This window comes from Phyllobates terribilis, unplaced genomic scaffold (assembly GCF_046119375.1).
Source record: "Phyllobates terribilis strain yellow unplaced genomic scaffold, ASM4611937v1 Scaffold_7__3_contigs__length_470593459, whole genome shotgun sequence".
NCBI classification, from domain to species: Eukaryota; Metazoa; Chordata; class Amphibia; order Anura; family Dendrobatidae; genus Phyllobates; species Phyllobates terribilis.
In genome coordinates, this window is record NW_027362767.1 from 419700740 (window position 1) to 419715787 (window position 15048).

A 15048-nucleotide genomic window follows, 5' to 3' on the forward strand; every position below is an offset into this window, starting at 1 on the left:
TCTATCCACTTCACACAAGCAGAAACGGCTCCAGTAGGCTAAACATTACATGAAGACTGATTTCAAAACTGTTTTGTTCACGGATGAGTGCCGTGCAGCGCTCGATGGTCCAGATGGATGGAGTGGAGGATGGCTGGTTGATGGACACCCCACGCAAACACGGCTACAGCGCCAACAAGTAGGAGGTGGAGTAATGTTTTGGGCTGGAATCATGGGGAGAGAGATTGTCGGCCCCTTTAGGATCCCTGAAGGCGCTAAAGATGAACTCCATAATGTATGTGGATTTTCTCAAACAGCACTTCCTGCCATGGTTCAAGAAGAAGAACCGTGTATTTCACAGCAAGATCATTTTTTTGCATGATAATGCACCATCTCATGCTGCACATAAAACATCTGCATCTCTGGCTGATATGGGCATAAAAGGGGACAAACTTATGGTGTGACCCCCATGCTCCCCTGACCTCTACCCCATTCAGAACCTCTGGAGCATCATCAAAAGGAGTGTCTATGATGGCGGGAGGCAGTTCACATCTAAGCAACACCTCTGGGAGGGTATTCTGTCCTCATGCAAAACAATTGAAGCAGAAACCATCCAAAACCTGACAAATTCAATAGACGAGAGAGTTCAGAAGCTCCTTTCGAACAAGGGGTCCTATGTGAAAATGTAACATCACCTAGAATAAAGTTTTGAGTTGAAAACTGTTTGATTTCAGTTTCTAATAACCTGCTAATGCTTATAATTTCAAAAATGACCATTTTTTTGGTCTTTATTAAAATGAAAAGGTTGATCGAAAAGTTTGGGGGATCTAAGAGTGTGGCAACCCAGTAGTCATGATTACTTCGAATTCTGACAATATGAGGGTCATGTTGCAGGTAGTGCAGCAAGAAGGCACTTATGTGTCTTGCGCATCTCGGAGCAACAAAATTATTTTCCGGGCTAGATGCAGCTAAAAATTATTATTAATTTTAAATCTGGTGGAGCTTAGTATAGATGGCCTAATAGGATCAGTGCTGCACACTGCTTCAAAGCCCAAATTATTTTCCAGCCAAGATACAGATAAACATGATTAGTAATTTGAAAGCTTAAAACGGTTGGTAGGGTGATTTTAACCAATCATCAAACTTTTACTCTCCCCAGGATGACACAGGGGTAGAAAAGTCGTTTCGGATCCATGATTTGTTCATCTTTATAAACGTGAGTCTGTCTACATTATCAGTGGAGAGCCGCGTGCGCTTATCTGTCAGCACACCACCAGCAGCGCTGAACACACGTTCAGACAGAACGCTGGCTGCGGGGCATGACAAGATCTCCAAGGCGTAAGTGGCTAGCTCCGGCCATTTATCCAGATTGGAAGCCCAAAAAGAGCAAGGGTCCAGTGACACAGTCATGGCTTCAATGTTTACTTGGAGATACTCCTGTACCATCGTCTCTAGGCGTTGACTATGTGTCAGACTTCTTGTCTCCTGTGGCCTTGCAAAGGATGGGCTAAAAAAGTGGTGAAATGATTCCGCAAAATTGATGTTACCAGCAGATACTGTGGTTCTGTTACGGTTTGAGTGCTGAACACTTGACGGTCCCACGGTTGGCAAGTTGGAACTGTGAGATTCACTACGTGCACCACTGGTGTTTTGTGGAAAAGCACATGTAAGATTCTGCAACAGTCTCTGCTGATACTCCTGCATGCGTGCATCCCTTTCTATGGCAGGAATAATTTCGGCAAATTTACTTTTGTACCGGGGATCTAACAGTGTGGCAACCCAGTAGTCAGGATTATTTCTAATTCTCACAATTCGAGGGTCATGTTGCAGGTAGTGCAGCAAGAAGGCACTCATGTTTGTTGCGCATCCAGGAGCACCAAGTCCCTGTTGTGTTGGTGGCGAGGTAACAATCATGCTTCCTTCCTCTGTCCTCTCCCCCCAACCTTGCACAACAGAAATGTGATCAAGGTCTCCCTCATCTGATGAGTCTTCCATCAGTTCGTCCTCCACTTCTTCCTGGGCTCCTGCACCTTCCTCACTAGTTTGGCTGCTACCATGCGCCCTGGTAAAACCATCTCCCCCACCCTCACATGCCTGCCGCCTTGGTGCTGCCGACCGTCTGGACCTTGCAGATGTTAGCCCTTCCGCATACAACTCCTCCTCCTCTACTTCCTCCACCTCCTCTTGTGCCACCACCTGACTCCGAATTCTGTTTAACATGTGCTCCAGCATGTAAATCACCGGAATAGTCATGCTGATAATGGCATCGTCAGCACTAAACATCTTCGTCGCCATTTCAAAACTGTGCAGAAGGGTGCATAGGTCCCTGATCTGAGACCACTCCTCCAGCATGATTTGCCCCACCTCTGGATCTCGTTGGCCCAGGCTATACGTCAGAACGTATTGCACCAGGGCTTGTCGGTGCTGCCATAGTCGCTACAACATGTGCAGAGTTGAATTCCACCGGGTAGGCACATCGCATTTTAGCCGGTGAAGTGGCAGGCCCAACGACTTCTGTAGAGATGTAAGTCGCTGAGCTGCGGGATGCGAACGGCGGAAGTGAGCACACAGCGACCGTGCCCTCTGCAGAAGGCCATCTAGTCTGGGATAGTGGGCTAAAAATTGCTGGACAACCAGGTTCAACACGTGAGCCATACAAGGCACGTGTGTGACATTGCCCCGGCGAAGGGCCGCACCCAGGTTTGCAGCATTGTCGCACACGGCCTTCCCTGGTTTCAGGTCCAGTGGAGACAACCATTCATGAAATTGGTTCTCCAGAGCTGACCACAACTCCTCAGCTGTGTGACTCCCATTTCCCAGACATTTCAAAGTAAAAACCGCCTGATGACATTGAGCCCTACTGCCAGCATAGTAAGGAGGTGTGCAGGATCCCTTCGGCGCAGTTAGAAAGCTTGTGGCATGACCAGACAGGCTTTGGGTGCAGGTGGAAGACCGAGAGGAGGTTGAGGAGGCAGAAGCAGTGGAGGAACTTTGACATAAAGAGGATTGACGCACAACTCGTGGGGACGGCAAGACTTGGACAGCAGCCCCTTGTCCTGCTGTCACCATAGTTACCCAGTGCCCAGTCAGCGACATGTAACGCCCCTGTCCATGCCTACTCGTCCAAGTGTCTGTGGTGAAATGCACCCTGTCACACACAGAGTTTCTCAAAGAAGCGGTGATGTTGTGTGCGACATGCTGGTGGAGCGCAGGCACACCTTTCTTTGAGAAGTAGTGCCGACTGGGCATCTGGTACTGGGGCACTGCGAAGGACATAAGGTCTCGAAAATCCTCTGTGTCCAGGAGGCGGAAAGGCAGCATTTCTGTAGCCAAGAGCTTGCAGATGGTGAAATTCAACCTCTTAGCTTTCTCATGGCTAGGAGGAAATGGTCTTTTAATTGCCCACATCTGAGGGACCGAGGGCTGGCTATTGTGCTTAGACGGGGTTGATAAGGGTGTCCCCGGCAAACTGCCGGTCTGTGAGGAAGATGCAGGCGGACATGTTAGGTTGCCTTGATCCAAAGGTGGTGCTATCGATGTCGGACAGCGCTCAACACCAGCTGGTGTTACCACCTCCAAAGACAATGATGACCTGCCAATCACGCTGGCTGTTGCGGGTAAAGAGGTGGCAGGTCTGCGCCCCAAAACAGGTGTGACTGCTGTCCCCCCAGTCACAGAGGATGAAGAGGCCGCGGATGCACAAGATATGGCAGACGGTGGTTGGCCCGGCCGGATAGGCCGCATTGTAGCACACTGAGCCTCCCACTGCAACTTATGCTTCATGTCCATGTGCCGGTTCATGCATGAAGTACTCAAACTATGTATTTTTTGGCCTCTACTTAGCTTTTGCTGACAAATGTTACAGATAACACGAGTTGGGTCATCTTTATCGATCTGAAAAAATGCCCAGGCTATGCAAGGCTTAGCACCCATGCGACCTGAAGAGCCACCACGACTTGTGGTGAGAGGCAGAGTTGTGTTTGAGGATGCAGTTGTTGACGTGCTTCCAGTACTACGTCTCTGTCCAGGAAGGCGCAACCTGACCTCGTCGTCACTAGCATCTTCCTCCAACTCCTCTGCTGACCTCATCTCTTTGCTGACTGTGGGTTGACAGTAAGTGGGATCTCCAACCTCATCATCATCACCCTGTGCGTTATCACACCCGTCGTCCTCAGAGCCAACCTGTTCCTGCCCTGACAAAAAACTAAAGTTGTCGCTCCAATCAGGTATTTGAGTCTCATCATCGTCTTCCTCATTGTCTCCACCAACAGGAGTTACAGTTTGGGAATGAGAGTCTACATTATGGTCAGAACCTTCTGCGTCTGGTCCTGGATCCGACTCATAAAGATTCTGGGCATCAGTGCAGATCATTTCCTCGTCTGGATTCACAGAAGCGCTGGAGTCGACCTCTGATTCCCAGGCTATAGTATGAGTAAACAGCTCTGCAGACTCAACCATCTGTTCTACCTCATACTCAGATGGGCAGCTGGAGATTTGGGAGCTGTGAGGAAGCAAGTGCGATTGGGGTGACACCTTTGAGGACTGGAGTATTTGTGATGTTGAAGTTGATGTGGAGGAGAGCCCACTTAAAGGAGCACTTGATATCCGTTGAAGCACCTGCTGTTTTTGTGCCTCATCTGGTATTTGTAGCGATTGGCGTGGCCGTAAGAAAGGGATCTTATCGCATTGTCCGCTAAAAGAAGTAGACATTTTAGTTTGGCTGGAAGATGGTCTTTCTTCTGCAGATGTTACTGTTGCTTTAACACCTACCCCACGGACACAACCTTTTTTCCCCTTCCCATCACGCCTATTCCCCTTTCCACCAGCAGCAGGCCTTTTTCCACTCATTTTGGTGGTTAACTAATTCACAACTCTGGAGTTGTTTGCACAAAAAAACAATGGATGGGAACCGAGCAGAGCTGAGTCCCCAAACTGTGGTATTAGGCCAAAACAATTGGCTTGGTTAGATGGAGAAAAAAATTATATTCGATTTGCAACCTGATGGAGGTCAGTATAGATGGACTAATAGAACAAGTCCCACACACAGCTAGAAGCCCAAATATTTTTTTAGAGGTAGATGCAGAAAAAAAATATATTCAGTTTGCAACCTGATGGAGGTCAGTATAGATGGACTAATAGAGAAAGTCCCACACACTGCTAGAAGGCCAAATATTTTTTCAGAGCTAGATGCAGACAAAAAAATATTTTGAATTTGCAACCTGATGGAGGTCAGTATAGGTGGACTAATAGAACAAGTCCCAAACACTGCTAGAAGGCCAAATATTTTTTCAGAGCTAGATGCAGAAAAAATTATATTCAGTTTACAACCTGATGGAGGTCAGTATAGATGGACTAACAGAACAAGTCCCACACACAGCTAGAAGCCCAAATATTTTTTCAGAGGTAGATGCAGAAAAAAATTATATTCAGTTTGCAACCTGATGGAGGTCTGTATAGATGGATTAATAGAACAAGTCCCACACACAGCTAGAAGCCCAATATTTTTTCAGAGGTAGATGCAGAAAAAAAATTATTTTTAATTTGCAACCTGATGGAGGTCAGTATAGATGGACTAATAGAGAAAGTCCCACACACTGCTAGAAGGCCAAATATTTTTTCAGAGCTAGATGCAGAAAAAAATTATATTCAGTTTGCAACCTGATGGAGGTCAGTATAGATGGACTAATAGAACAAGTCCCACACACAGCAAGTAGCCCAAATATTTTTTCAGAGGTAGATGCAGATAAAAATTATTTTTAATTTGCAACCTGATGGAGGTCAGTATAGATGGACTAATAGAGAAAGTCCCACACACTGCTAGAAGGCCAAATATTTTTTCAGAGCTAGATGCAGATAAAAATTATTTTTAATTTGCAACCTGATGGAGGTCAGTATAGATGGACTAATAGAGAAAGTCCCACACACTGCTAGAAGGCCAAATATTTTTTCAGAGCTAGATGCAGATAAAAATTATTTTTAATTTGCAACCTGATGGAGGTCAGTATAGATGGACTAATAGAGAAAGTCCCACACACTGCTAGAAGGCCAAATATTTTTTCAGAGCTAGATGCAGAAAAAAATTATATTCAGTTTGCAACCTGATGGAGGTCAGTATAGATGGACTAATAGAACAAGTCCCACACACAGCTAGAAGCCCAAATATTTTTTCAGAGGTAGATGCAGAAAAAAAATATATTCAGTTTGCAACCTGATGGAGGTCAGTATAGATGGACTAATAGAGAAAGTCCCACACACTGCTAGAAGGCCAAATATTTTTTCAGAGCTAGATGCAGACAAAAAATTATTTTGAATTTGCAACCTGATGGAGGTCAGTATAGGTGGACAAATAGAACAAGTCCCACACACTGCTAGAAGGCCAACTATTTTTTCAGAGCTAGATGCAGAAAAAAATTATATTCAGTTTGCAACCTGATGGAGGTTTGAATAGATGGATTAATAGAACAAGTCCCACACACAGCTAGAAGCCCAATATTTTTTCAGAGGTTGATGCAGAAAAAAAATATATTCAGTTTGCAACCTGATGGAGGTCTGTATAGATGGATTAATAGAACAAGTCCCACACACAGCTAGAAGCCCAATATTTTTTCAGAGGTAGATGCAGAAAAAAAATATATTCAGTTTGCAACCTGATGGAGGTCAGTATAGATGGACGAATAGAGAAAGTCCCACACACTGCTAGAAGGCCAAATATTTTTTCAGAGCTAGATGCAGAAAAAAATTATATTCAGTTTGCAACCTGATGGAGGTCAGTATAGATGGACTAATAGAACAAGTCCCACACACAGCTAGAAGCCCAAATATTTTTTCAGAGGTAGATGCAGATAAAAATTATTTTTAATTTGCAACCTGATGGAGGTCAGTATAGATGGACTAATAGAGAAAGTCCCACACACTGCTAGAAGGCCAAATATTTTTTCAGATCTAGATGCAGATAAAAATTATTTTTAATTTGCAACCTGATGGAGGTCAGTATAGATGGACTAATAGAGAAAGTCCCACACACTGCTAGAAGGCCAAATATTTTTTCAGAGCTAAATGCAGAAAAAAATTATATTCAGTTTGCAACCTGATGGAGGTCAGTATAGATGGACTAATAGAACAAGTCCCACACACTGCTAGAAGCCCAAATATTTTTTCAGAGCTAGATGCAGAAAAAAATTATATTCAATTTGCAACCTGATGGAGGTCAGTATAGATGGACTAATAGAATGATGCTATGCCCAAAAGATTTTACTTCACTAGGTGCAGTAAAAAAATTGGTATTCTATACACAGGTGGTATATCTTGCAACACAGATAGGCTACTCCACTGACTAACACACTCTGCAATAGGCCAAAAAGGATTAGCTTTGCTAGATTCAGCCAAATGCTGTGAAAAAAACTTGCACAGCACTGGCACAGACCTGCCTGGCAAAAACTGATAGGAACTCATGTAACCTAGTCCTGAAAAGGACTGCAATTACAATTAGTCTTTACTCCCACAATCTATCTATTTAAGAGCACAGACCTGCCTGATAAAAGTCGTAGGAAATGCTGTAACCTAGTCCTTAAAAGGACTGCAATCACAACTATTCCCTACTCCCAACTATCTGTAGATTTGTGCGAAAATTGGCTTGAAATTAACAAGGTATAGCGCACACAGCAACAGCGGTGCCGTCTAACACGCAGCTGCAGCAGTGAGAAAATGGTGGCGACGGGGAAAATGGCTTGGTCTTATAGGGCAAGGACATGTGACATACACTGCCAATGACACATGCCCTTGCTTGTGTGAAAAACAGCAGTTCGCTCCGTGTGTGCGCTGCTTATAGGCTGACAGACTGCACCTCCCCACTGCAAATGCGAGAAAGAGAAAAAAAAATGGAGATCTTCATTATTCCTGCAGAGATCCATCTCCTGCCCCTCCCCTACCCCGCTGTACACTCAAACTGCGTATTAACATTAATTTTCATCATTATTGAGAAAAAATCCAGCTATGATTTTGGTGCACGAACAGTTATCGAACATCACCTCGAACAGCCGAATTTTTCTCAAATCATTCGTGTTCGCCGAACGGCTCGAACACCGCCCAAAACAGCTCGAATTTGAGATTGGCGAACAGTTCGAGTAGAACAACGCTCATCTCTAATTACCACAGAACGCCCAATAACTACAATCATGCCATCTACAACTAAAGAACACCCAGCAACTACAACCATGCCATCAACTACCACAAAACACCCAGCAACTACAACTACGCCATCTACTTCCACAGACTACCCAACAACTATAACGATGCCATCTACTACCAAAGAAAACCCAACAATTATAGCTTGCCATCTATTATCACAGAACGTGCAACAACTACCATCATGCCATCTACTGCCACAGAACAACCAACAACTACAATCATGTCACCTACTACAACAGAACTCCTAACACCTATATCCATTCCATCTACTACCACAGAAATCCCAATAACTACTGACATGTCATCTACTACTACAGAACACACAACAGCTACCACTATGCCGTCTACTGCCACAGAACACCCAAGAAATACAATCATGTCACCTACTACAACAGAACGCCCAATAAGCACAACCATGCCATCTACTACTACAGAACACCCAACAATTACAACCATGCCATCTACTACCACAGATAGCCCAATAACTACGACCTTGCCATCTACTACTATAGAACACCCAACAATCACAACCATGCCATTTACTACCACTGAACACCCAACAACTACATCCATGCCATCTACTACCATAGGTCATTCAACAACTACAACCATTCCATATATTACTACAAGATGTCCAACAACTACAACTGTGCCATCTACTACCACACAAATTCCAACCACTATAATCATGCCATCTGCTACCATGAAACGCCCAGCATCCACAACCTTGACATCTACTCCTGAAGGTATCTTACTTAATTTATTAAACTTACCATAGAGCATTGGTTTTCCAGCCTTGCTGTCTGGCAGTTTTCCATTTGAAGAGTCTACCCAACAAAACTAATTTTGGAATCCACCTAATTCACCTGTAATTAGCAACTTGATTTTCTTTTTCGTCTCATTCCATGACCAATTTAGCAGTTCATGTCCAACGTGTTTAAAGAATGATGATGGTAATAATATTTAACAGTGATCACTTTAAAGTAGAATTTTACATTTAACGTGTAGTATTAAATCTGCTCTGATTCAGTTCTAATGTTGTGATTCCATCAAAGGCTGACTTGCTTTTTGTAAGACATGTCTCTATCCACATCACATATGTCATGCGCCCATTGGCACTATTACATTGTTTTCTCACTTAGAAATCATTTTACTTTTTTTCATTTTTTTCCAGGGCCAGTCAGTGCTAGTACACAAACTCCAACAACTAAAACCATGCCATCTACTACCACAGAGCGCCCAACAACTACAACTGTGCCATCTACTATCACAAAAATCCCAACTACTACAACCATTCCATCTAGTAGTACAGACCGCCCAACAACTACAACCATTCAATCTACTACTACAGGACGTCCAACAACTACAACCATGCCATCTACTACTACAGAAAGCCAAACAACTACAACCATGCCATCTACTCCTGAAGGTATCTTACTTAATTTATTAAACTTACCATAGAGTATTGGTTCTTCATTCTTGCTTTCTGGCAGTTTTCTTATTGAAGAGCGTCTCTGTGAAGATCTCAGGTTGTGGGTTGTAATAATCACCTAGGCAGGTTAACAATGCAACTATTTTTTATTCCTTAGATCCATGGTTTTACAACAACTCTAGATAAATGGCCAAAATACATTGCCCCCAGTACACAATATTCCCTCCTGGGGGCGCTAGTAAAACTGCCTTTGTACCAGGCGATACTCACTGTCTCCCAACTTTTGGTTGGCACACAAATTTTGTATCGCCAGCCAGTAAAATCCGCAGTCAATAAAGCTTAAGGATTATATACCGCCCAATATAATAAATATTAGAAATAGCAAATACCTGTGGTTTTAGAAAGCTAATAAAAATTAACTACGACCATTCCATCTAATACAATACAACTCCCAAACACTACAAACATGCAATCTACTACTACAGAGTGCCCAACAACTACAACCATGCCATATACAACCACAGAACACACAGCAACTACAACCATGCCATCTACTACCACAGAAAACCCAACAATTTCAACCATTCCATCTACTACCACAGAATGCCCAAAAACTACAGCCATGCCATTTATTAATACAGAAAACCCAACAACTACAACCATGTCACCTACTACCACAGAACCTCCAACAACTACAACCATTCTATCTACTCCCACAGAGCTCCCAACAGCTACAACCATACCATCTACTACCACAGAACAACCAACGACAACCATGCCATCTACTACCACAGAACACCCAAAAACTACAACCATGATATTTACTACCACAGAACAACCAACCACTACAACCATGCCATCTACTACCATAGAACAACCAACAACAACAACCATGCAATCTACTGCCACAGAACGCCTCAGAACTACAAACATGCAATTTAGTACCAAAGAACACCCAACAACTACAACCATGTCATCTAGTACCACAGAACACCCATCAACTACAACCATGTCATCTTCTACCACAGAGAACCCAACAATTGCAATCATATCATCTACAATCACAGAACGCCCAACAACTACAGCCATGACATCTACTACCACAGAAAAACAAAAAAACTTCAACCATTCCATCTACTACCACAGAGTTCACAAAAGCTACAACTATGCCATCTATTACCACGGAAACCCCAACAACTACAGCCATGCCATCTTCTACCACAGAAAATCCAACAATTAGAACCATGTCATCAACTAGAACAGAACGCCCAACAACTACAAACATTTCATCTACTACGACAGAACTCCCAATAATTAGAACCATGCCATCTACTAGCACAGAACATCAAACTACAACCATGCCATCTACTACCATAGAAAACCCAACTATAACCATGTCATCAACTACCTAAGGACACCCAACAGCTATAACCATTCCATCTACAACCATAGAACTCCAAATAACTACAACTATGTCATCTACTACCACAGAAAACCCAACAACTACAACCATGTCATATACAACCTCAGAACACTCAATAACTACAACCATGACATCTACTACTATAGAACACCCAACAACTACAAATATGCCATCAACCACCACAGAACACCGAACAACTACAACCATGCCATCTACTACCAAAGAAAACTCCAAAATTACAGCCATGCCATCTACTTCCACAGAACGCCCAATAACTACAACCATGCCATCTACTACCACAGAACACACAACTACAACCATGTCATTAATAGAGATGAGCGGTGTTCGACTAGAACTGTTCGCCAATCTCAAATTCGAGCTGTTTTGGGCAGTGTTCGAGTCGTTCGACGAACGCGAATGATTTGCAAAAAATTTGGCAGTTCGAGGTTATGTTCTGTAACTGTTCGTGCACCAAAAGCGTGTCCTGCATGTCTGGCGTTATTTAGAGCACCAATCATGCAGGGATTGTCTACCACTCACTGTAATGCCACAGCCATGGTGGTTGTGGCATTACAGTGGTTGCCCAAATCAATAGGAGCAGTGCTCACAGTGAAACATGAAAAGCCGGCAATTCAGCAGCGGCATACACCGGTACCCGACAATTTAGAACAGAAAGAATAGAGCATCACACATAGATTAGATAGATAGAAACATGTCAGTCACATATATAAGAAGTACAGTGACAGTGTTGCTTACTGTACTTGTCATTTAGTGTTAAAGGATTTATTAAAAAAAAAATAATAGTGTTTTCATGCAACGTCTCTTTAAAAAAGCTGGCCGGTAATTCAGCAGCGGTACCCGACAATTTAGAACAGAAAGAATAGAGCATCACACATAGATTAGATAGATAGAAACATGTCAGTCAAATATATAATAAGTTCAGTGATAGTGTTGATTACTGTACTTGTCATTTAGTGTTAAAATAAAGGATTTATTAAAAAAAAAATTGGCGTGGGGTTCACCGTAATTTTAGTCTCTAGCGGAGGTTAAGCAGACGGCTGGGGCAGATGTTTGAAGCCTGGGAAGGGGGTAATACCCACGGAGCTTCCCAGGCTACTAATATCAGCCCCCAGCTGAATACCTAGCCTTTACTAGCTATTAAAATGTGGGACCCCCCAATAAATTACATGGGGTCCCCCCTATTTTAATAGCTAGCAAAGGCTAGGCAGACAGCTGGGGGCTGATATTAAAAGCCCAGGAACGGTGCCATGAATATTGTCCCCCTCCCAGGCTAGAAACACCATCCGTCAGCCGCCCCAGAAATGGCGCATCCATTGGATGATGTCATAAATTTGACATGGCCTTCACCATATTTTTGTGTCCAGCCAGGTACAGCAGGCAGGAACTGGTTGCCCCCAACCCCCAGATGCCTATTTGTACCTGGCTAGAAACAAAAATACAGGGAAGCCCTTTTCTTTTAATTATTTCATGAATTTCATGAAATAATTTAAAAAAAAATACGTGGGGCTTCGCCCTATTTTTGTGTCCGGCCAGGTACATCTAGGCAGCTGGGGGCTTGAGTCCGCAGGGCAGGGAGGCCCAAACTTTCTGCCCCCCCCCCCGCAAATTGCAGTCCGCAGCCACCCCAGAAAATGCCGCGTTCATAGATGCGCCATCCTCTGGCGCTGTACCCAACTCATCCAGGGCCCTGGTGTGGTGGCTCACTGGGTTATAAAGGGGTTAGGGCCAGCTTGACATTATCAGCTGGCCCTAAGCCCGAAATTCATGGGGTCACGCCAATATTAGACATGACCGCCATGAATTTCTAGTAAAGTATTTAAAAAAACACAACACCCAGAATAAAGTCCTTTAATTGAAATTAACACCTAATTTTTTAATGTTCTAAATTAAACCATACTTACCATCACGCCCATTCCAGCTGAAGCCAATGTCTTATGCAATAAAAGTAAAATAATAAACCAACATCATCCTTACCTTTCCATGGTTCCCAAGACGGCTCCAGCTCTGCTACATTGACATGACAGGCTGGATCGCAGCCGAAAGCTGCCATCCAGCTTGCCATGCCGCAGACACTGAGAAGTGCAGGCATGCTTGCGCTCTGCAGTGTCTCTGAAGGATGACCAGCTGGATGGCTGCATCAGCTGCGATCCAGCCTGTCATCTCAATGCCATCCCAGCGTGGGAGAATTCTCCTGCACAAGCGCTGGGCGCAGGAGAATTCTCCCACGCTGTCAGTGACGTGCATGAGGTGAGCTGAGCTCATTGGACATGACCTCGGCTCATCTTTATGCCATCACAGCCAGACACTGAGGAGCGCAAGCATGCCTGTGCTTCTCAGTGTCTGCGGCATGGCAAGCTGGATGGCAGCTTTCGGCTGCGCTCCACCCTGTCATGTGAATGTAGCAGAGTTGGAGCCGTAGTAGGAACCATGAAAAGGTAAGGATGATGTTGGTTTATTATTTTACTTTTATTGCAGAAGACATTGGCTTCAGCTGGAATGGGCTTGATGGTAAGTATGGTTTAATTTAGAACAATAAAGAATTGTGTGTTTATTTCAATTAAAGGACTTTATTCTGGGTGTTTGTGTTTTTTTTTTAACTCTGACTATGGGGTTATTAATGGGGGTGTCTTATAGAAGCCTCTCCATTACTAACCTGGGCTTGATGTCAGCTGGCATTATAAGTTGACATCAACCCCAGCCCTATTACCCACTGCCACTGCTACAGGGCAGTGGGAAGAGCGAGGCTAAGTGCCAGAATTGGCGCATCCTATGGATGCGCCATTTCTGGGGTGGCTGACGGCTGGTGTTTCTAGCCTGGGAGGGGGCCAATATTCATGGCACCCTTCCTGGAGTATTAATATCAGCCCCCAGCTGTCTGCCTAGCCTTCGCAAGCTATTAAAATAAGGGGGGACCCCACGTCATTTTTTTTGGGTCCCCGATTTTAATAGCTAGAAAAGGCTAGGTATTCAGCTGGGGGCTGATATTAGTAGCCTGGGAAGCTCCGTGGGTATTACCCCCTTCCCATGCTTCAAACATCTGCCCCAGCCATCTGCTTAACCTCCGCTAGAGACTAAAATTACGGGGAACCCCACGCCAATTTTTTTTTAAATAAATCCTTTATTTTAACTATAAATGACAAGTACAGTAATCAACACTATCACTGTACTTCTTATATATGTGACTGACATGTTTCTATGTATCTAATCTATGTGTGATGCTCTATTCTTTCTATTCTAAATTGTCAAGTACCGATGCTGAATTGCCGGCCAGCTTTTTTAAAGAGACGGTGCATGAAAACACTATTATTTTTTTAATAAATCCTTTAACACTAAATGACAAGTACAGTAAGCAACACTGTCACTGTACTTCTTATATATGTGACTGACATGTTTCTATCTATCTAATCTATGTGTGATTCTCTTTTCTTTCTCTTCTAAATTGTCGGGTACCGGTGTATGCCGCTGCTGAATTGCCGGCCGGCTTTTTTAAAGAGAGTGTCTTCTGAGCAGTTTGTAAGCTTTTGGACACATTTGAATGTGTTTTCTATGTGTTTTCTATGTGTTTCTATGTGTTTTTGTTTGCCTGCCATTGGTTTTAATGGTGTTCTACGGTGTTCTAAGGTGTTCGACGAACAGTTCCACGAACATCCCGGTTTTCGACGAACAGAACAGAACCCAAACACTACGGGGGTGGCTCAACACTAGTCATTAACTACCACAGAATATACGCCAACTATAACCATGCATTCTACTACCACAGAACGCACATCAACTAAAACCTTGCCATCTACAGCCACAGGACACCTATCAACTACAACCATGCCATTTACTACCAATGAACACCCAACATTCACAACCATGCCATCAACTAACACAGAATGCCCAACAACTACAACCATGCTATCCCCTTCAAATGAGCACCCAATGACTACAATCATGCCATCTACTACCAGAGAAAGCCCAACAGCTACAACCTTGCCACCTACTACCACAGAACACCCAAATA

General features: G+C 43.7%; 1 protein-coding gene across 1 annotated transcript in view; it reads left to right on the forward strand.

Annotated features, from left to right (window-relative positions):
* LOC141155582 (uncharacterized) overlaps positions 1–15048 on the forward strand; it is a 232326-nt gene that overhangs the window by 180747 nt on the left and 36531 nt on the right. Inside the window, exon 15 of the mRNA XM_073642452.1 lies at positions 9341–9595. Coding sequence (XP_073498553.1) covers positions 9341–9595 — 255 coding nt within the window. The remainder of the gene's footprint in view (positions 1–9340; positions 9596–15048) is intronic.